This window comes from Nycticebus coucang, chromosome 8, assembly GCF_027406575.1.
Source record: "Nycticebus coucang isolate mNycCou1 chromosome 8, mNycCou1.pri, whole genome shotgun sequence".
Taxonomy (NCBI): Eukaryota; Metazoa; Chordata; class Mammalia; order Primates; family Lorisidae; genus Nycticebus; species Nycticebus coucang.
Window position 1 is genome coordinate 93,964,229 of NC_069787.1, and position 22,133 is coordinate 93,986,361.

The 22,133-nt window shown below is 44.0% G+C and overlaps 1 protein-coding gene across 4 annotated transcripts in view; it reads left to right on the forward strand.

Moving 5' to 3' along the window:
* The window catches only part of ARIH2 (ariadne RBR E3 ubiquitin protein ligase 2), a 77,244-nt gene that overhangs the window by 47,845 nt on the left and 7,266 nt on the right, over positions 1–22,133 (forward strand). For all 4 annotated transcript variants that reach the window (XM_053599102.1, XM_053599103.1, XM_053599104.1 and 1 more), the window contains 8 exons: positions 3,094–3,161; positions 11,518–11,581; positions 14,751–14,901; positions 17,165–17,286; positions 18,288–18,397; positions 20,423–20,540; positions 21,522–21,572; positions 21,663–21,684. In XM_053599102.1, coding sequence (XP_053455077.1) covers positions 3,094–3,161; positions 11,518–11,581; positions 14,751–14,901; positions 17,165–17,286; positions 18,288–18,397; positions 20,423–20,540; positions 21,522–21,572; positions 21,663–21,684 — 706 coding nt within the window. The remainder of the gene's footprint in view (positions 1–3,093; positions 3,162–11,517; positions 11,582–14,750; positions 14,902–17,164; positions 17,287–18,287; positions 18,398–20,422; positions 20,541–21,521; positions 21,573–21,662; positions 21,685–22,133) is intronic.

The window sequence follows — 22,133 nt, forward strand, 5'->3', positions numbered from 1 at the left end:
CTGTGTATCTTATCCTCTGCAGTTCTTATCTGTGGACCAGCCATACATTGCCTTATAGATCCTTGGTAGGTCCTGTTTAAGGACTTAGTCCAGCGAGCAGAATACCAACATTATGTGTTTTCTTGGCTCCCTCGCTTAAAAAAAGTTTCTTTTTGCTTCAGCAGCCCACTCATTCTCTGTTGTGGTGCTTTCACTGGGAAGCATGACATAGGGCTCCAAACACTTCCCAGTCTTCTATGGCCCCCCCCCACCAGTCTTAATATTCAGGTTGTCTTTTTTTTTTTTTTTTTTTGTAGAGACAGAGTTTCACTTTATCACCCTCGGGAGTGCCGTGGCCTCACACAGCTCACAGCAACCTCCAACTCCTGGGCTTAAGCGATTCTCTTGCCTCAGCCTCCCGAGTAGCTGGGACTACAGGCGCCCGCCACAACGCCCGGCTATTTTTTGGTTTGCAGTTCAGCCGGGGCCGGGTTTGAACCCGCCACCCTCGGTATATGGGGCTGGCGCCCTACCGACTGAGCCACAGGCGCCGCCCAGGTTGTCTTGTTTTTTAACTATATTCCCAATTAGCAAGATAGTAATAATATGGCTATAACACATGAAGATGCTTTCTTTCTTTTTTTTTTTTTTTGGCTGGGGCTGGGTTTGAACCCGCCACCTCCAGCATATGGAACCGGCGCCCTACTCCTTGAGCCACAGGCACCGCCCTGAAGATGCTTTCTTATTACTTACTTCTTTGACCTAACATTAAAATATGAACTTCTTATTGTTTTGTTATTATTTTTTTTTTTTTAGAGACAGAGTCTCACTTTGTTGCCCCTGGTAGAGTACAGTGGCGTCACAGCTCACAACAACCTCAAGTTCTTGGGCTTAGGTGATTCTTTTACCTCAGCCTCCCAAGTAGTTGGGACTATAGGCACCTGCTACAACACCGGCTATTTTTTTGTTGCAATTTGGCCGGGGCCACGTTTGAACCGCCACCCTCGGTATATGGGGCTGGTGCCCTACTCACTGAGCCATAGGCGTCACCCTAAAATGGGAACTTCTTTTTTTTTTGCAGTTTTTGCTGGGGCTGGGTTTGAACTCGTCACCTCTGGCATATGGGGCCAATGCCCTACTTCTTTGAGCCACAGGCGCTGCCTCAAATGTGAACTTCTAAGCGGGTACGGTGGTGTGCACCTGTAGTCCCAGCTGGTTGGGAGGCTGAGGCAGGAGGATCACTTGAGCTGTGTGTGTGCTATAATCATACCTGTGAATAGCCAGCCACTGCACTCTAGCCTAGGCAACATTGAAACCCAGTCTCAAAAACAAAACAAAAGGGCAGCACCTGTGGTTCAGTGGGTAGGGCGATGGCCCCATATACCGAGGGTGGTGGGTTCGAACCTGGCCTCGGCCAAACTGCAACAAAAAAATAGCCAGGCGTTCTGGTGGGCACTTGTAGTCCCAGCTACTTGGGAAGCTGAGGCAAGAGAATCGCCTAAGCCCAGGAGTTGGAGGTTGCTGTGAGCTGTGACACCAGGGTACTCTACTGAGGGCGATAAAGTGAGACTGTCTCTTTTTTTTTTTTTTTTGTAGAGACAGAGTCTCACTTTATGGCCCTCGGTGTTGTGCCATGGCATCACACAGCTCACAGCAACCTCCAACTCCTGGGCTTAAGCGATTCTCCTGCCTCAGCCTCCCGAGTAGCTGGGACCACAGGCGCCCGCCACAACACCCGGCTATTTTTTGGTTGCAGTTCAGCCGGGGCTGGGTTTGAACCCGCCACCCTCGGTAAATGGGGTCGGTGCCTTACTGACTGAGCCAAAGGTGCTGCCCGAGACTGTCTCTTAAAAAAAAAAAAAAAGTCTTTCTATGTTAGTAAGCGTCTACATATAACACCCTTTTCTTTTTTTCAAATTTCAGATTAATATGAGGGTGCATGTAATTAGGTTACATTGTTTGTATTTGTAAGGTTAAGTCCAAGTTGTAGCGTTCTTCACCCAGGAAGTTGCCAGACTCCCCCCACTTCTTGAACTTACTTGAGTTTTTCTCTCATGAGCATGTAGTTGTTAATCTATAATTTCAAAGTAGTTTTTATAATATCTGTTTCAATAACTATATAGTAGTCCATTGCATGGTTCTGTCATGTGTTACTCATCATGCTCATTTTTGTTGGACACTTAGATTATTTCTAATTTTTTACTATTGTAAATAATAATTGCAGTGCACATATCCTCTGTTATTTCCTCAATAGAAATTTTCAGAAGTAGAATTGCTAGCTCAGAATGTTATTCGATGGCCACAACTGTGTGCTTTAAGTGTCCCCTAAGAGAATGTAGGGACTAGAAAGGCTGCCTACACTTTTTTTTTAGAGACAGAGTTTCACTGTCACCCTCGGTAGAGTGCTGTGGCATCACAGCTCACAGCAACCTCCAGCTCTTGGGCTTAGGTGATTCTCTTGCCTCAGCCTCCTGAGTAGCTGGGACTACAGGCACCCACCACAACACCCCACTATTTTTTGTTGCAGTTTGGCTGGGGTCGGGTTTGAACCCACCACCCTTGGTATGTGGGGCCAGTGCCCTACTCACTGAGCTATAGGCGCCGCCCTGCCTACACACTTTCACACTTTAGAACTGTTCTTGCAATTACGTCTCTTTGTTGGGAATTCAGGCATTTTAAACAGGGTTATGGGTTTTTCATCTTGTTTTATTTTAGGGTAGCTTATATAAAATGTCTAGGTCTGGAGATTTTCTACAAGTGACAGGCCTAAATAGAGGTGTACTTTCCATGTTAAGACCACCTACAGTAGCTGAAGGGAACTTAATGCTCTTCTGCTTATATTGGAAGCTGTTTACCGTACAAGAGGTGGTTTTACTTAAGTTTCAAATGAAACTAATTTTTTTAAAAGGGTCTTTAATGAAAACAAAGATAGAAAATCAAGAGATCCATGAAATTACTAAGATTGTAAGAGTCTGAACTTAAGACAAAGCAGAAAACCAAAGGAGGAATTTAGAATCAAGCCTAGGCCTGGTATAGACATTAATTTATTTATTTCTCAAAATGTATAGCACCCTGAAAGAAACTGGTTGTAATTTTTCTCATTCTTCTTTTTAGGTATCTCATTCAGTTGCTAAACTTATATTAGTTAATTTCCACTGGCAAGTCTCAGAGATATTGGACAGGTAAGATTTGAGGGGAGGGGAGATAATATTGCCTATAATACCCCTTTTTGCATACCCACCCCGTGGTGATTATTGTTTTGTATGTTCTTCTAATTTACATGACTGATTGATTCAGAGGCAGGGAGTTGCTCTGTCACTGAGGCCGGAGTGCAGTAGCATAATCATAGCTCACTGTAACCCTGAATCCTGGATTGTGATCCTCACGCTTTAGCCTTTCAGTTTTAGCTGGGAATACCAGCTTATCACCATGCCCTTCTCATTTTTTTGTTTTGGGGTTTATTTTGTTGCCCTGGGTAGAGTGCCGCGGCACCACAGCTCACAGCAACCTCTAACTCCTGGGCTTAAGTGATTCTCTTGCCTCAGCCTCCCAAGTAGCTGGGACTATAGCTGCCTGTCACAACGCCTGGCTGTTTTTTGGTTGCAGTTGTCAATTGTTCTTTGGCAGGCCAGGGCTGGATTCGAGCCCGCCAACTCTGGTGTATGTGGCTCACGCCTTAGCCGCTTGAGCTCCAAGCACCTGCCCTGCTAATTAAAAAAAAAAGAGACACGTTGTTATCTCACTGTGTTGCTCAGGCTTGTTTTGAACTCCTGGCCTCAAGTGATCCTCCATTTGGACTTTCCCAAACACTGGGATTGCAGGCATGAGCCACCTTGCCTGGCTGCCATTGTGAACTTTTAATTTTTAATTAAAAGTACCCTTCTGTATATCAGCATCTCCAGTTACTTCTTTTGGGCACATCAAATGAGTAATGCATTGTAATAAATAGCATATTTCTTTTAAAAAATTAAAAAAAAAATTTTTTTATTTTGTTTTTTTTTTGAGACAGAGTCTCACCTTGTCACCCTCGGTAGAGTGCTGTGGCATCATAGCTCACAGCAATCTCCAGTTCTTGGGCTTAGGGGATTCTCTTGCCTCAACCTCCTGAGTAACTGGGACTATAGGTGCCTGTCACAGAGCCCAGCTATTTTGTTGCAGTTTGGCCCGCGTCGGGTTTGAACCCACCACCTTCGGTATATGAGGCTAGCACCCTACTCACTGAGCCACAGGCGCCATCCTCTTTAAAAAAAAATTTTTAATCATGGATGGCGCCTGTGGCTCAGTGGGTAGGGCGCTGGCCCCATATACTGAGGGTGGCAGGTTCAAACCCGGCCCCGGCCAAACTGCAAAAACAAAAACAACAAAAATAGCTGGTCATTGTGGTCAGCACCTGTAGTCCCAGCTATACAGGAGGCTGAGGCAAGAGAATTGCCTAAGCCCAGGAGTTGGAGACTGCTGTGAGCTGTGTGAAGCCACGGCACTCTACCAAGGGTGAAGAAATAAGACTCTGTCTCTACAAAAGTAATAATAATAATAATAAAAAAATAAAAAAATTTTGATCAGGGCTCGGCACCCATAGCACAGTGATTACAATGCCAGCCACATACACCACGGGTGGCGGATTCAAACCCTGCCTAGACCATCTAAACAACAATGACAACTGCAACAACAAAAAAATAGCTGGGCATTGAGTTTGCTGTGAGCTGTGATGCTAGGGCACTCTACCTAGGGCGACATAGTGAGACTTAGTCTCAAACAAAACATAAAAATTAGTGTCAGCATCTCTACTTACTACTTTTGGACACATCAAGTGAGGAATGCATCATAATAAATGGCATATTTCTTTTGAAAAGATGGAACACTTTGCCACCTACCACCTCTTCCAGTAGGCTGAGTATTTCTTTCCACCTCTACCAGAAACAGAACTCTTGAGGTATAGACCTTGGGTCTTGGAAGTTGATCAGAAAAGGAGTTCCTCCCCCTCCTCCACATTCTGTATAGAGTTCTCCCCACCCTCAGAGACTTGTGCCTCTGTCTAGCTCAGTGTTTCTCAACTTCAGCACTATTAACATTTTGGGCTAGATAATTCTTTGTTGTGAGGGATTATTCTGTGAATTATAGGATGTTTGGCAGCATCCCTGGGTGCCATCTTCTAGAAGTCAATTGTAACAGCACCTCCATGTGGCTGACAATCAGAAATGTCAGAAAACAAACAAAACCAAAAAACCCTGGAGAGACCAGGCATGGTGGCTCACACCTATAATCCTAGTACTTTGGGACAACAAAGCAAAAGGATTCTTGAGCTCAGAAGTTTGAGACCAGCCTGAGCAAGAGTGAGAGCCTGTCCCTACTAAAAATAGAAAAATTAGTTGAGCATTGTGGCATGGGCTTGTTGTCCCAGCTCCTTGGGATGCTGAGGCAGGAAGATCCCTTAAAGCCAGGAATTTGAGGTTGCTGTGAGTTAGACTGATGCCATGGTATTCTAGGTCGGCAATAGAGTGAGACTGTATCTCAACAAAACAACCCTGGGAGGCCAGGTGCAGTGGCTCATGCCTGTAATCCTAGTACTCTGAAAGGCCAAGGTAGGTGGATTGCCTGTGCTCACGGGTTCGGGACCTGTGTGTGAGACCGCATCTCTAAAAATAGCTGTACATGTGGAGGGCTTCTGTAATCCCAGCTACTCAGTAGGCTGAGGCAAGAGAATCGCTTGAGCCCAAGCATTTGAGTTTGCTGTGAGCTATGAGTCTCAGTACTCTACCAAGGTAAAGAAGTGACACTCCTGTCTCAAAAAGAAAAATAAGGTTTGAGTTTGCTGTGAGCTATGAGTCTCAGTACTCTACCAAGGTAAAGAAGTGACACTCCTGTCTCAAAAAGAAAAATAAGGTTTGGTGCTCATACATAGCACAGTATTTACAGTGCCAGCCACATACACTGAGGGTGGCGGGTTCCAACTGAACCCGGGCCAGGTAAACAACAATGAGAACTACAACAAAAAATGGCCAGGCAGGTACCTGTAGTCCTAGCTATTTGGGAGGCTAAGGCAAGAGAATCACTTAAGCCCAAGAGTTTGAGGTTGCTGTGAGCTGACACCATGGCGCTCTACTACTGAGGGCGACATAGTGAGACCCTGTCTCAAAAAAAAAAAGAGAAAACCCTGGGGAACAAAATTTTCTGTGATAAGAAATACTGGTTACCACCTATGCGCCTTCACATAGTGAATCTTGCTTTCCCTGTTTGGTGTGATTTTTGTCTGCAGAAGCTCTTGCCTTCCTTTCTCCAGGCACAGTGAAATGTCCATGTCAGCTGGAATATCTCAGCACAGTCAGAAAATCCAAATGAGTTTCTGATTCGCTAGTAGCACTCATGCTTTATACATGTATTCAAGAGCTGAACACATATAGGTAGAATTGCAATTAAACTGCTGTCTCACTACTATTACTATTGTCCCAAACTCTAGAACTATGTAAGTAATGGGTATCTCTCACTTCTAAATTTCTTCCATCATAACAGAGGGGACTTGGATGGCTAAAGATATTTAGAATGCTATTCATTATATAGAAATTAGGAATAAAATGGGTTCATCATTAAGGATAATGGAGGTAAACATTGGAGGTAGAAAGGAAGAGGAAATTACATACATCAAAAATAATTCTTTTGGGCGGCACCTGTGGCTCAAAGGAGTAGGGCACCGGCCCCATGTACCAGAAGTAGCGGGTTCAAACCGGCCCTGGCCAAAATACTGCAAAAAAAAAAACAAAAACAAAAACTTACTATTTTTTTTGAGACAGAGTCTCAAGCTGTCGCCTTGGGTGGAGTACTGTGGCATCACAGTTCACAGCAACCTCCAGCTCTTGGGCTTAGTGGATTCCTTTGCCTCAGCCTCCCAAGTAGTTGGGACTACAGGTACCCACCACAACGCCTGGCTATTTTTTTGTTGCAGTTTGGCTGGGGTTGGGTTCGAATCCACCACCCTCGGTATATGGGGCTGGCACCCTACTCACTGAGCCACAGGCGCCACCTAGCAACCTCAAATTCTTGGGCTTAAGTAATCCTCTTGTCTCAGCCTCCCAAGTAGCTGGGACAACAGGTGCCTACCACAACGCCCAGCTATTTCTTTGGTTATAGTGGTTATAGTTGTCATTGTTGATGGTGGGCCTGGGCTGTATTTGAACTCGCCAGCTCTGGTGTATGTGGCCGGTGCTCTAGCCACTTGAGCTATAGGCACCAAGCCCCCAAATAATTCTTTACTGCTCCATTTTCAGGTATCTTGGAAATGAGCTTAGCTGGGGGTTTTTTTTGTTTTGTTTTGTTTTTTGGCACTTTTATTGCTATGTGGGGTAATTCTGTATTTATTTATTTATTCTGAGTTACTATGGAAATAATGTTTTTATCTTTTAATATGTTTATGTTTAAAAGTTTCATTCAGAACTTTTATTATGAAAGATATATATATATATATATATATTTTTTTTTTTTTTTTTTTTGTAGAGACAGAGTCTCACTTTATGGCCCTCAGTAGAGTGCCGTGGCCTCACACAGCTCACAGCAACCTTCAACTCCTGGGCTTAAGCGATTCTCTTGCCTCAGCCTCCCGTGTAGCTGGGACTACAGGCGCCTGCCACAACACCCGACTGAAAGATATATATTTTTTAAAGTGTGTTTGTAATGTTCATAAGTTTTTTTTTTTTTGTTTGTTTGTTTTTTTGAGACAGAGCCTCAAGCTGTCGCCCTGGGTAGAGTGCTGTGACATCACAGCTCACAGCAACCTCCAACTCCTAGGCTCAAGTGAGTCTCCTGCTTCAGCCTCCAAGCAGCTGGAACCACTGGTGCCCGCCACAACACTTGGCTGTTTTTTAGTTGTAGCTGTCATTGTTGTTTGGCGGGCCCGAGCTGGATTCGAACCTGTCAGCTCAGGTGTATGTGGCTGGCGCCTTAGCCGCTTGAGCCACAGGCACCGAGCCTGCTCGTAAGTTTTAAAGAATAATAAAGGAAGGCTGGGCATGGTGGCTCACACTTGTAATTCTAGCACTCTGGGAGGCTGAGGTGGGTAGATTGCTTGAGCTCAAGAGTTCAAGGCCAGTCTGAACAAGAGCAAGACCCTGTCTGTACTAAAAATAGAAAAACTGAGGCAAGAGGATTGCTTGAGCCCAAGAGTTGGAGGTTGCCATGAGCTATGATGATGCCATGGCACTCTACCCAGGGCGACAGCTTGAGACTCAAAAAGAATAATAAAGTAAATGCTTCAGTGTCCATACAGATAAACCCTCTGACCTTTACTCAGGCCTCTCATGACTGACTAATTCCTGCCTTGCCACATCCCCTTCCTTCCTTCGTTCCTTTACAAAGCAAGAAGTATCTTGAATTCAGTGTTGGATCATTTTCTCACTTACCCTTAGTCTTTTATTTTTATGTTTTTGGCACTTTATAGATACAGAATTACACTGTAAGTGTTTTTTTAACTTTGAAAATTAACATGGTTGCATTTTATGCCATCCTTCTGTCAAAGGACATTTATTCATCCTTTTGTCAAAAAATGTTTGTGAGTTTTTAATCTTTTGCTATTAAAAATAATGTACCTCTGGGCGGCACCTGTGGCTCAGTCGGTAAGGTGCTGGCCCCATATACCGAGGGTGGCGGGTTCAAACCCAGCCCCAGCCGAACTGCAACAAAAAAATAGCTGGGTGTTGTGGCGGGCGCCTGTAGTCCCAGCTACTCGGGAGACTGAGGCAAGAGAATTGCTTAAGCCCAGGAGTTGGAGGTTGCTGTGAGCTATGTGATGCCATGGCACTCTACCGAGGGCCATAAAGTGAAACTCTGTCTCTACGAAAAAAAAATAATAATAATGTACCTCTGCGGGACATGGTGGCTCACACGTATAATCCCAGCACTGTGGGAGGCCAAAGTAGGTAGATTGCCTGAGCTCATGAGTTCCAGACCATCCTGAGCCAGGGCGAGACCCCGTCTTTAAAAAAAAAAAATAGCTGGGACTCAGCGCCAGCAGGTCAACAGCTAGTTAGGGCACCAGCCATATGCACCGGAGCTGGCGGATTCAAACCCAGCCCGGGCCTGCCAAACAACAATGACAACTGCAACCAAAAAATAGCTGGGCATTGTGGTGGGCGCCTGTAGTCCCAGCTACTTGGGAGGCTGAGGCAAGAGAATTGTTCAAGCCCAAGAATTTGAGGCTGCCGTGAGCTGTGACCCTATGGCACTCTGCCGAGGGCTACATAGTGACAGTCAGTCTTTAAAAAAAAAAAAAAATAGCAAGGCGTTGTGGTGGGTGCCTGTAGTTCCAGCTACTTGGGAGGCTGAGGCAAGAGGATTGCTTGAGCCCAGGAATCTGAGGTTGCTGTGAGCTGTAATGCTATGGCACTCTATGGAGGGTGACCAAGTGAGACTCTGTCTCAAAAATAATAATAATAATGCACCTCTGAAAATCCTTGTAGGTGACTCCTAGTGTCCTGTGATTTTTCTTTTTTTTTTTTGTAGACACTAGAGTCTCACTTTACTGCCCTCGGTAGAGTGCCGTGGCATCACACGGCTCACAGCAACCTCCAGCTCTTGGGCTTATGTGATTCTCTTGCCTCAGCCTCCCGAGCAGCTGGGACTACAGGCGCCCGCCACAACACCCGGCTATTTTTTGGTTGTTACAGTTTGGCTGGGGCTGGGTTTGAACCCACCACCCTCGGCATATGGGGCCAGCGCCCTACTCACTGAGCCACAGGCGCCGCCCATCCTGTGATTTTTCTTAGGGTTAAGTATAGAAAGTGAGTCACTGGGCTGTTGAATATGTGTATCTTCAGCTTTATTAGATAATGCCAGACTGTTTTCAGAGTGATGTTACTACTTTACAATCCCAGCAATAATATTTGGATGTTCTGATATTGTCAGACTTAGTTTGTAAGCTCATTAGGTGTAAATGGTATCAAATTGTTTTTAATTTCAGTGTCTTAGATTTTTAAAGAGATTGAGCATCTTTTTTTTCTTTCTTGAGACAGAGTCTCATTTTGTCACCTTCGGTAGAATGCTGTGGTGTTATAACTCATAATAATCTCAGAGACTTGGGCTCTAGTGATCCTCTTGCCTCAGCCTTACAAGTAGCTGAGATTACACATGTCCGCCACAATGCCCCGCTATTTTTAGAGGTGGAGTCTTGCTCAGGCTGGTCTCAAACTCATGAACTCAGGCAGTCTTAACCACCTTGGACTTAGAGTGCTAGGATTACAGGCGTTAACCACTACACCTGGCCTTTTAAATTCTTTTTTAATTTTCTTTCTTTCTTTTTTGCAGTTTTTGGCCGGGGCTGGGTTTGAACCCGCCACCTCTGGCATATGGGGCTGGCGCCCTACCCCTTTGAGCCACGGGCGCCACCCCTTTTTTAAATTTTTTTGAGACAGTCTCAGTGTGTTGCCAAATCTAGAGTACCATTGGCATCAGCCTAGCTCGCAGCAACCTCAAATTCTTAGGCTCAAGAGAGCTTCTGCCTCAGCATCCTGAGGACCTGAGACTACAGGCACCTGCCACAACACCTAATTTTTCTATTTTCAGTGGAGACCAGGTCTTGGTCTTCCGTGGGCTGGTCTCAAACTCTTGAGCTCAAGAGATCCTCCTGCCTCAACTTCCCAGGAGCATCTTTATATTTTTACCATTTATGCTGCCTTTTCTGTGATATGCCCGAGTCTCCCTGCCTCCCACTTTTTTTCCTACTGTATTTTATCTTTCCAACTGGAGTTTTAGGAGTTTTTTTTTTTTGTAAGGTCTGAATAATAATACTTTGCCAGTTACATTGATTATGTTGAATTGTCTTTCAGTTTATGGCTTGGCTTTTAATTCTATGGTGTCTTCTGAGGAACTAAAGTTCTTAAATGTAACATAAATTATTAGACTTTTTCTTTATATTTTGCATATTCTGTATCTTAAGAAATTCTTACCAACTGTGAAGACAGAGAGATTTGCCTCTTTTTCCACAAAAGGATTTTTTTTTTTTTTTTTTTGAGACAGTGCCTCAAGCTGTCACCCTGAGTAGAGTGCGTGGCATCATGGCTCACAGCAACCTCCAACTCCTGGGTTCAAGCGATTCTCCTACCCCCGCCTCCCAAGTAGCTGGGACCACAGGTGCCCGCCACAACACCCGGCTATTTTTTGGTTACAGCTGTCATTGTTGTTTGGAGGCCCGGGGCTGGATTCGAACCCGCCAGCTCAGGTGTACATGGCTGGCGCCTTAGCTGCTTGAGCCACAGGCGCCCAACCTCCACTAAAGGATTTAAGTTAGATATCTGGCCCATCATGATTTTCTTAACAATCCAATGCCTTTGAAGCAGAGTTAGTTTTCTTATACCAATTGAGAGCTAAAAAATTGAAAGAGGAAAGTCTTTGTTGTACTAAGGTAAAGAAAAGCTTGGTTCTGTGAGGAGGTAATTGGAGACAAAGACAATTCAATGTGATTACACATATAGTGAGTGGTCTGTCTATTATAGCTCAAAGGTAAAAATATCTTTTAATTCCTGATTCCCTTTACTTCTGCTTTTTGTTTTGTAGATACAAGTCCAACTCTGCTCAACTGCTTGTTGAAGCTCGAGTTCAGCCTAATCCATCAAAACATGTGAGTGTCTCCTACCTTGAGTGGGCCTCCTCCTGATGCACATGGCTTTTGCTTGGCTTACATTGTTATTGAGAACCATCTTTGAGGCCGGGTGTGGTGGCTTACACCTGTAATCCCAGCACTCTGGGAGGCTGAGATGGGTGGATTGCTTCAGCTCAGGAGTTCGTGACCAGCCTGAGCAAAAGTGAGACCCCATCTCTACTAAAAATGAAAACCTGAGGCAAGAGGATCACTGAGCCCAAGAATTTGTGGTTGCTGTGAGCTATGACACCATAGTATTCCACAGAAGGTGACAAAGTGAGACTTTCTCAAAAAAAAAAAAAAAAAAACCAAAGAACCATCTTTGCTTTGTTTATAGTATAATATGTCCAAAATATGCCAATGTTGATCTAAATCTTCTATTACTTTACAGTTTGAAAGATTCCTTATAGATAGGGTATAAAATCATTGCCTGTGCTTAGGCCTTCTTCAGCTTCACCCTATTCTTGTACTTACACACAGCTTACACTTTATTCCTCTGGGTGCCTTTGTTTTCCTAAAATCATTGCTTACCGCTTTGATTTTGTTTGTGCTTTTACTGGCCTAGAAAGTTCAGATACTGTCCCCAACTTGCTTATGGGAATGGAATTTACCTTTAAAGACCCAAATCCAAGCTACCTCTTTCACAAAGCTTATCTCCTATGATCATTGTCCTCTAAACTCACCTATATATCTTTAAACTCTTAAATGTGTTATAATGGTTAGCTCGTACTGTAGGAACTGTATCTTAACAATGTATAACTATTTTCTGTGTATCTAGAAGCTCAACAAACATTTGTTGAATGTTTTTTGAATGAAGACCATGTTAAAAAAAGCTCTTAGGAGGGAGAATTGGGGCTCAGATCACCTTCTTCAGGCTATTAGGAATAAGGTTTCCAGAAGCAAATTGCATAAACATGACAAGCCAGTTCTTTTCTTCAGCTTGTTTTTTGTGTTCCCAGTGACCTATAAAGAACATAATATAAATTTGTAATTGGACTTTTTCATTCACTGGTTTGTGGTTTTGGCCCAGGAGCCCCAGATTGTCTTTGCCTGCCAGTTTGTATAGCATGGTATGGATTCTGGAGTTCATACTTTGCAGTTATTTTCCCATATCCTAGAAGAATTCCTTCCTTAGTAGATGTCTTCCTCATTCTTCTACATTAATTGCATGTGACATCTCTTTGGTGCATTAAGGATGGGTTGTAACCCCTAGATAAAAGAGCCCATGTGGAGACTCCCGAGAGAGTTCTTCAGTTCTTTCCCCCTTCCAGAAGCTCTGGTGCTTTTCTGTATTTCTTTCTAACTTCTAATAAAAGACCTATCTTAGCACTGGAAAAAAAATTAAAAAGGATGGGTTGTAACTTGGTAAAATCTGTAATATTTTGTGACTTGAGCATATTGATACAGAAAAACCACTGTTTTGATAAGTAAAACTACAGCATTGGCTGTTAGAAAATTTATAGACTCAGCCTCTAAGACCCTTTGTGACTGGGTTTGTAGCAATTGATGAGGGGTCATTCTCTGCTGTGTGAGTGGGAGTAGTTTACAAAAGAAACCTGATAGTTCCTAAAAGAAGTTGAGTTAAGGCCAGGCCAGGAGGCTCACACCTGTAATTGTGATGGATGGATTGCTTGAGCTCATGAGGCTCTACTAAAAGAAAATCTGGCTTGGTGCCCATAGCACAGTGGTTATGGCACCCGCCACATACACCGAGGGTGGTGGGTTTGAACCCAGCCTGGACCTACCAAACAACAATGACAACTACAACCAAAAAATAGCCAGGTATTGTGGCAGGTGCCTGTAGTCTCAGCTAAATGGGAGGCTAAGACAAGAGAATCCCTTAAGCCAGGGGGGTTTGAGGTTGCTGTGAGCTGTGATGCAACGGCACTCTACTGAGGGTGACATACTGAGACTTTGTCTCAAAAAAAAAAAAAGAAAAAAGAAAGATCTGAGGCAAGAGGATTGCTTGAACCTGAATTCGAGGTTGCTGTGAGCTGTGATGCCATTGCACTCTACCCAGGGTGATAGCTTGAGACTTTCTCAAAAAAAAAGAAAAAAAAAGTTGGGTGGTGCCTGTGGCTCAAAGGGATAGGACGCTGGCCCTATATGCCAGAGGTGGCAGGTTCAAACCCAGCCCTGGCCAAAAACTGCAAAAAAAAAAAAAAAAAAAGTTGAGGCTTGGCGCCCGTAGCGCCGTGGTTACGGCGCCAGTCACATACACCCAGGCTGGCAGGTTCAAACCCAGCCCAGCCAAGCTGAGACAACAATGACAACTGCAGCAAAAAATAGCCAGGCATTGTGGCGGGTGTCTGTAGTCCCAGCTGTTTGGGAGGCAAGAGAATCGCTTAAGCCCAAGAGTTTCAGTTTGCTTTGAGCTGTGATGTCACAGCACTCTACCATAAGGGCATCATAGTGAGACTCTTGTCTTAAAAAAAAAAAGATATTGAGCTAAATGACTTCTAAGGACGTTGGCAATTCTGAGGTGCTAAGTTTTGCAATCTGACATTATAAACCACCTTTAAGTACTCATTTCAGGCTGGGTGCATTGCTTCATGCCTGTAATCCTAGCATTCTGGGAGGCTGAGGTGGGTGGATTGTCTGAGCTCACAGCTTCAAGACCAGCCTGAGCTTGTCCAAGACCCCCGTCTTTAAAAATAGCCGGGCCTTGGCACTCTAACACAGTGGTTATGGCTATGAACTGGGCCAGCTAAACAACAATGACAACTGCAACAAAAAAACTAGCCGGGTGTTGTGGCGGGCACCTGTAGTCCCAGCTACTTGGAAGGCTGAGGCAAGAGAATCTCTTGAGCCCAAGAATCTGAGGTTGCTGTGAGTTGTGATGCCAGGGCACTCTGCCTCGGGCAACAAAGTGAGACTCTGTCTCAAAATAAAAAAGAGAAGTACTCATTTCAACTGTCTGTCTGAATCCTAGTGATTCTTCAAGTTCAGCTCAACTACTACCTTCTTATGAAGACTTATTGATGTATACTTTCTGCTTAGCCTCTTGAAACTCAAGAGTTCACACATTGTAGTTTACCTCTGACACTGCAGGGTCAGTATTACCTCTCATGCGCCCAATTTCACAAGGCCTTATGGCCTCTTGGATCTAAGGCTCTTCTTTGACTGATGTGGCTCTACCTCTCTTCAGGTCCCCGCAGCCCATCCCTCTCACCATTGTGCAGTGTGTATGCAGTTTGTGCGCAAGGAAAACCTACTCTCTCTGGCCTGTCAACACCAGTTTTGCCGCAGCTGCTGGGAGCAGCATTGCTCAGTACTTGTCAAGGATGGCGTGGGTGTGGGTAAGTGTGCCATAGAACTTGTAAAAATCTGACCTGAAGTGTTTTATCTTTGACCCTGCTTTTTCTTTTTTTTTGGTAGAGACAGAGTCTCACTTTATTGCCCTCGGTAGAGTGCCGTGGCATCACACAGCTCACAGCAACCTCCAACTCCTGGGCTTAAGCGATTCTCTTGCCTCAGCCTCCCGAGTGGCTGGGACTACAGGCGCCCGCCACAACGCCCGGCTATTTGACCCTGCTTTTTCATGTACTCAAGTATACTATCTTTTTTTCTGGGGTTGATTGAGGTATTTATTTACTTATTTATTTATTTATTTATTTATTTTTGTAGAGACAGAGTCTCACTTTATGGCCCTCGGTAGAGTGCCGTGGCCTCACACAGCTCACAGCAACCTCCAACTCCTGGGCTTAAGCGATTCTCCTGCCTCAGCCTCCCGAGTAGCTGGGACTACAGGCACCCGCCACAACGCCCGGCTATTTTTTGGTTGCAGTTTGGCCAGGGCTGGGTTTGAACCCACCACCCTCGGTATATGGGGCCAGCGCCCTACTCACTGAGCCACAGGCGCCACCCTATTTATTTATTTTTTTTTGAGACAGAGTCTCACTATGTCACCCTTGATAGAGTGCTGTGTCGTCACAGCTCACAGCAACCTCAATGTGTCATCACACCTCACAGCAACCTCAAAGTCTTGGGCTTAAGTGATTCTCTTGCCTCAGCCTCCCAAGTGGCTGGGACTACAGGCGCCTGCCACAATACCCAGCTATTTTTTTTGTTGTTGATTAGCTGGCCCAGGCTGAGTTCGAACCCACCACCCTCAGTATGTGTGGCTGACGCTGTAACCACTGTGCTACAGACGCTGAATTATTTATTGTCAGAACTAGTGGGGCAGCACCTATGACTCAGTGGGTAGGGTGCCAGCCCCATATACCGAGGATGGTAGGTTCAAACCTCGCCCTGGCAAGCTAAAACAGCAGTGGCAACTGCAACCAGGCGTTGTGGCGGGCACCTGTAGTCCCAGCTACTCGGAGGTTGATGCAAGAGAATTGCTTAAGCCCAAGAGTTGGAGGTTGCTGTGAGGTGTGACGCCACTCTAAAAGTAGCTGGGTGTTGTGGCGGGCGCCTGTAGTCCCAGCTGCTTGGGAGACTGAGGCAAGAGAACCGCTTGAGCCCAAGTGCTTGGGGTTACTGTGAGCTATGATGTCACAGCACTCTACTAAGGTCAACAAAGTGAAACTCTGTCTCAAAAAAAAAAAAAATTAAAGGTATAAATGTTAGTGTCAGTGTAAATCTACCTTTTCTCACCTTTTGGGAGAGTGGTCCTCCTTTTTTTTATTATTTGTTTATTTATTTTTTGCAGTTTTTTTTGGCCGGGGTTGGGTTTGAACCTGCCACCTCCGGTATATGGGGCCAGCGCCCTACTCCTTTGAGCCACAGGCACTGCCCCCGGGAGAGTGGTCCTTCTAAGCTGTCTGCTTTACCTTAATTCCTCAAGGGGCAGCCATAACTCAGGAATAGCATGAGAGTTTGCTGCTATTTAGATAATGTAACACAGATCAAAAATGATTAGTTACAAGAGTATTATATTTTGATTTGATGACATTGAAACTAAATATCATCACATTAGTATCTACAACATACTGCAGTTGGGGATAACCACATGCACAGAATTTTAAACTTCATAAAACTAAACTGTAGTTTTAAAAAAAAAACAAAACTGAACTGTTAGTCAAGGCTGGGCACAGTGGCTCACACCTATAATCCCAGCATTCTGGGAGGCTTGTTTGGGTGGATCCCTTGAGCTGAGTAATTACCAGACTGAACAAGAACGAGACTCCATATCTACTAAAAATAGGAAAATTAGGCAATAGTTGTGGTGGGCACCTTTAGTCCCAGGTGCTGGGGAGGCTGAGGTAGGAGGACTGGTTAAATCCAGCAGTTTGAGGTTGCTGCGAGCTGGGCTGACACCATGGCACTCTAGCCTGGGCAACAGAGTGAGACTCTGTCTCAAAACAATGAAGGAAAAAAAAGTTATTTAATGGTGCCATTGGTAATATATAAGTATAATTTTAGAGTTTTTTTAGTTATGGCACTGTGGAAATATGTTAATTTTTCTCTTTTCTTTGAATAAATTTTATTGCTTTAAGGGTTTCCTATTTGGAATCTGAATTTGTTTTAACCTCAGTGCACAAGTATATTATCTTGTATATACTTATATACTTGTATAACTGCAGTGCAGTTGTATATCAGGTTGTCTTTGTTCAACAGGAGTCTCTTGTATGGCTCAGGATTGTCTACTCCGTACACCAGAGGACTTTGTGTTTCCATTGCTTCCCAATGAAGAATTGAGAGACAAATACAGGCGCTACCTCTTCAGGGACTATGTGGAGGTATGGCCAATCTCTATCTTGCTCGCCCTGCCTTCCATCAGATGCTTACTACGCTTATTTTATAGACTAGGTTACCATTAGGTACTGTCTTTTAAGAAAGAACTCCATGGCTTTACAAAAGTTTGAAAACTATGAGAAGGATGGTGAAGAACACTGGCCCTAGAGTCAGAGAAATCAATGTGTAGAACCTATGTGTGTTGCTTCCTTGCTGTGTGACTGTTGACTCATTATTTTACCTCTCTGAGTCTTGTTTTCCTTTTCTGTAGAATGGACAGGCATCTTCTCCTTATATGTAGTTGCTTAAATAAATTATTGTATATAAAGGGATGAACACAAGTCAGGCATATCTCAGGAGCTGCTATTGCATTCAGTTTACTGTATGATTCATCACACGAGAAAAGTTATTACTTTTTTGAGCAATTAGAACAACTTGTCCAGGATTCCGGCATGGTCAGTTTTAGAGCCCTTTCCCTGTATTGGGCTACCTGCCTGAGCTTGTTGATTCCATGCAGCATAGTTTTTATCTTTGTCTTTTATTCCTAAGCTTATTGGATTAATGTGTGGTCTGGTCTTCTCATGCATGTGCTGCAGTATAAACAGAAAACCATGTTATACATTTTTGTGCTGTGTGCTGCCTTTGGTGGATTCCTGAGGGGCATTGAGCCCCTCACAGGTATATCTTACACATAGCTAACTGGATGGATTGTGTTCCAGTCCTGGCCCATATGCACTTTCATCTCACAAATGCAGTTCTGTATTCTATTTTGTAATATAACCTTGGATCATTTTGGTGAGTTGCTACCTGGTTTAATCTAAACATTCAGAAGCCCTCTTTAGTATCTGACTAATGTCTGGTCTTCATGACTTCTGTCTTAAGTTTGGATAGCTCCTTAATATAGTCATCAGCTGGAAGGACAGAAGGTGTTTGAGCACTTGGGGGGTCTAATTTGGTGGCAGCAACTAGGGGATGTACTTATTATTTCCCCTTGATATGTTCACAGAGTCATTACCAGCTCCAACTGTGCCCTGGTGCAGACTGCCCCATGGTTATTCGGGTACAGGAGCCTAGAGCTCGTCGAGTACAGTGCAATCGGTGCAACGAGGTTTTCTGGTAAGAGTGAGTGGGTACTGCGCAGTTCTGTGCTTGTGCCCCATCCTCCTCCAAAGCATCTACTGCTCTGGCTGTGTATGAAAATGTGGATGGGAGAAGTGAGGTCTCTAAGCTAAAAGAGCAGCTCTTCTCCAAGTAGGCAAGTTTGTGTCCAGCATCTCATGTACCACAAGGTGTTTGATAAGTATTCATTCTAGAAACAAAGTGGCACAGATTTTTGGAAAATGTATTACGGGTTGTGCTACTAGGACTCAGTGACCCAGAGATAGCATGGGTATGTGTCTTCCTGCACATATAATTCACTGTGTTTGAAACTACATCCTTCAATGTTTTAATCTTCCTCTTTCTTAGCCTTTTTGGCTAATTTCTATAAAACTAATTCATAAATAGTATTATACATCAGCTTAAGTTTCATTCCATTTAGTATGTATCATGGGAATAACTAAAGTTTATTGAAGGCTTACTAGGTGACAAGCAACATCCTCATCTTTTTCCCTATATTATCACAACTGTGTATTACACTTGTGTTCTAGGTGAGAAAATGGAGGTATAAGGTAAACTTGCTAGTAAATGGCAGAACCATAATTTAGGTCCAGATACGTCATCCTAATCATGCTTTCTTGGAAGATTCATGATGGGGCTTCAGAGACTTACATGGAAAATGTGTTTGTGTACACACGTGCTACCTTTCAAGACATTGTTGAGGGACTCTGTGGCTCACCTAAAGTTAGTAATCCTAACATAAACTGGGCACGGTGACTCAAGCCTGTAATCCTAATACTTTGGGAGGCCCAAGGCAGGTAGATTGCTTGAGCTCAGGAGTTCAAGATCAGTCTGAGCAAGGGTGAGACCCTATCTCTACTAAAAATAGAAAAACTACCCGGGTGTTGTGCTAGGTGGCTGTAATCCCAACTAGCTGCTGAGGCAGGAGGATCTCAGGAGTTTAAGGTTGCTGTGAGTTATGATGATGCTGCAGCCCTCTATCCAGGGCTACAGAGTGAGACTCTCTCTAAAAAAAGAAAATAATAATAATCCTAATGTAGTTCTCTATCCTTTGCTCTGCTTTATGAGCTTCTTTTGCCTGGGGCATATGTTCGACTGTCTGCCTGAGAGCAGTATCCATAGGGTATTGATAGTTTGGACAAAAGGGAAATTGAAAACAGGAGTCTAGCCTGATGAGTATTAAAGTGTTTTTCTTTTCTATTTTAAGTTTTGAACGTTGTCAAGATGTATTAGCATCCTACAGATTTTCACGCGTTCTGGCATTTGTGCATCCTTGTGTGCACATCTGGCTGGGAGGTGAGGTGACTCCTAGAAATAGATGTCAGGCTGGGTGCGGTGGCTCATCCCTGTAATCCTAGCACTCTGGGGGGCCGAAGGCGGGTGGTTTGCTTGAGCTTAGGAGTTAGAGACCAGCCTGAGCAAGAGTGAGACTCTGTCTCTAAAAATAGCTGGGCGTTGTGACAGGCACGTATAGTCCCAACTGCTTGGGAGGCTGAGGCAACAGGATTGCTTGAGCCGAAGAGTTTGAGGTTGCTGTGGGCCATGACGCCATGGCACTCCATCAGGGGCAACAAAGTGAGACTCTGTCTCAAATAAAAAAAAAAAAAGAAAGAAAGAAAAAAAAAGGAAAAGTAGATCTCAGTTCTGCCTTGATCTGAGCTAAGAAGTCCTAGTCAGAGCACCTCAGTGTGTCCTTTGTGAGTCTCAGCTCTGTGTTTGACATCTTTTCAGGAAGGGGTGACACCACACAAGAATAATTAAACAGAAGCATTTTGTTTGGGAATATTAAGGCATGTCTTAGAAGGGCTTAGGTTCAAGAGACATTGATGCAGTATTTCAGTATAATCCTGGTTAGTAAAGGTCCCAAAGCTCTTGAGAGGTGACTTTACCTATTTGAAAGCAGTATCCATTAGAGCTTTGAAAAGCTCTAATTCATCATGTTTTGACTTGGACAAAGGAAAATTTTAAATGTGGAACTCTGACTTAATAAGTATTTGAATATTTTTCTTTTCCAATTTTAAGTTTCAAGTGTCGTCAGATGTATCACGCCCCCACAGACTGCGCCACAATCCGGAAATGGCTCACGAAGTGTGCGGACGACTCTGAAACAGCCAACTACATTAGTGCTCACACTAAAGATGTAAGGACTCTATCTTACCTGTCAAGGATTTGACCTCCTTAGTGCTGCCCAGGGCAGCATTGGAGATTTGCTATCGGAAAATACAATACCCAGAGCCCCAGGGCCCTTGCTGGAGTCTGTAGTCCTCACCCAGAGTTGGCAGAATTTGCAGCAGTTTATCATAGAATGCGTTGGATGCATTTGTTTTAATAAATGCTTAAATACCTGGAAAAGTTTGACCCCATAGGGGAGCTGATTATAAAGAAAATTAATGTGTGTTGAATTCCTACTGTGCTTTAACAGCCCTGGGAAAGAGGTGATTTATCAGGCATACCTGATAAATACTATAGTAAGTCTATAATGCAAGCCTACGCCTGCTCAATTCTCATTTTAAAGGTTCCCATAGGAAAATATTGCCTTCAGAAAATAGGGGCCACTGTACCCTGTGCACTCACTGGGTCAAACATTCCCAAGCACAGATGTGACTGCAGCATAATTAAACAGTCTATTTCACAGTATTGAGCGGGCAGAGCATCAGACTGCCTTGCTGCGTGGGGTTGCTGACATCTCTCAAACAAGGGAGAGGGGAGCTTTAGGATGTGGTTTTCTTGCCTTCTTTTGGAAGCAAATGTTCAGGCAAGCTGCCCATGACTTAATCCAGTGTAACGGCTCTTAATGCTTCTTTGGCAGTCTTTTCAAGCAGGCAAGGTTTCTGCTGATTCATCCCTGCACTTAATTTGAGAGGCTTCGTGGCAGGGGCAATTGGTGGAAGACTTAGTGGGGCTTTGCTGGTGCCTGCAGTGTTTCAGAACCAAATATGCTCTCCTCATTTCCTTGAATTACTATTCCAGCTTCAGTGACCTGCCACAATTAAGAGAGACACTCTTCCCCAGGAGTGCTGCACGATGAGCTACTGGGCACAAGTGCCAGGAGCTTTGTATAATTTGTCTTAAAACTGGCCTGATGGTACCTGAGCCTAATGGCACTCTTCTATCTCCTCAGTGTCCCAAGTGCAACATCTGCATTGAGAAGAATGGAGGCTGCAATCACATGGTGAGCAGAAGTCTATACACTTTGCATGTGTGACATGGAGCCTTTGATCAGCGTGGCCTTAACGTGTTTTCTTCTGTTTCCCTCTGACAGCAATGCTCTAAATGTAAACACGGTGAGTCCCAGGCTTGGTGTGTAAGGCTCAGTGGCATGGTCTGTGTTTCTTGTGCATGGGTCTTCATTGACATTTTAGTGAGTACTTCTGTAGTGAAATGACAAAACAGGGGCGCCTCAGTTGTTTATAGTCACAGTAACTGACATGAAGTACATGAAGTAGCTCTTTATTTTCATTTATTCTTTGGTTCCTTTTATAATCCCACTGCCTCATTGCTGACACATGTAGTCAGAAGTCAAGTTTGAGATGACCCTTCTGATTCTCAGTTATCCAAGATTTTTGTGTGTTCATTTTATTCTTTTTGCCAAGGCAGGTAAGTAGCATGGGTCTTGTCTATGCAACCTTACAGATAACTTTCAGAACAAGTTGTACATGGTTTTGCTAGAGGTAGTAAAATAATACTTTCCCTTAAGGTTTTATGTTATTTCTTAAAGGTGTTTTGATTTAAC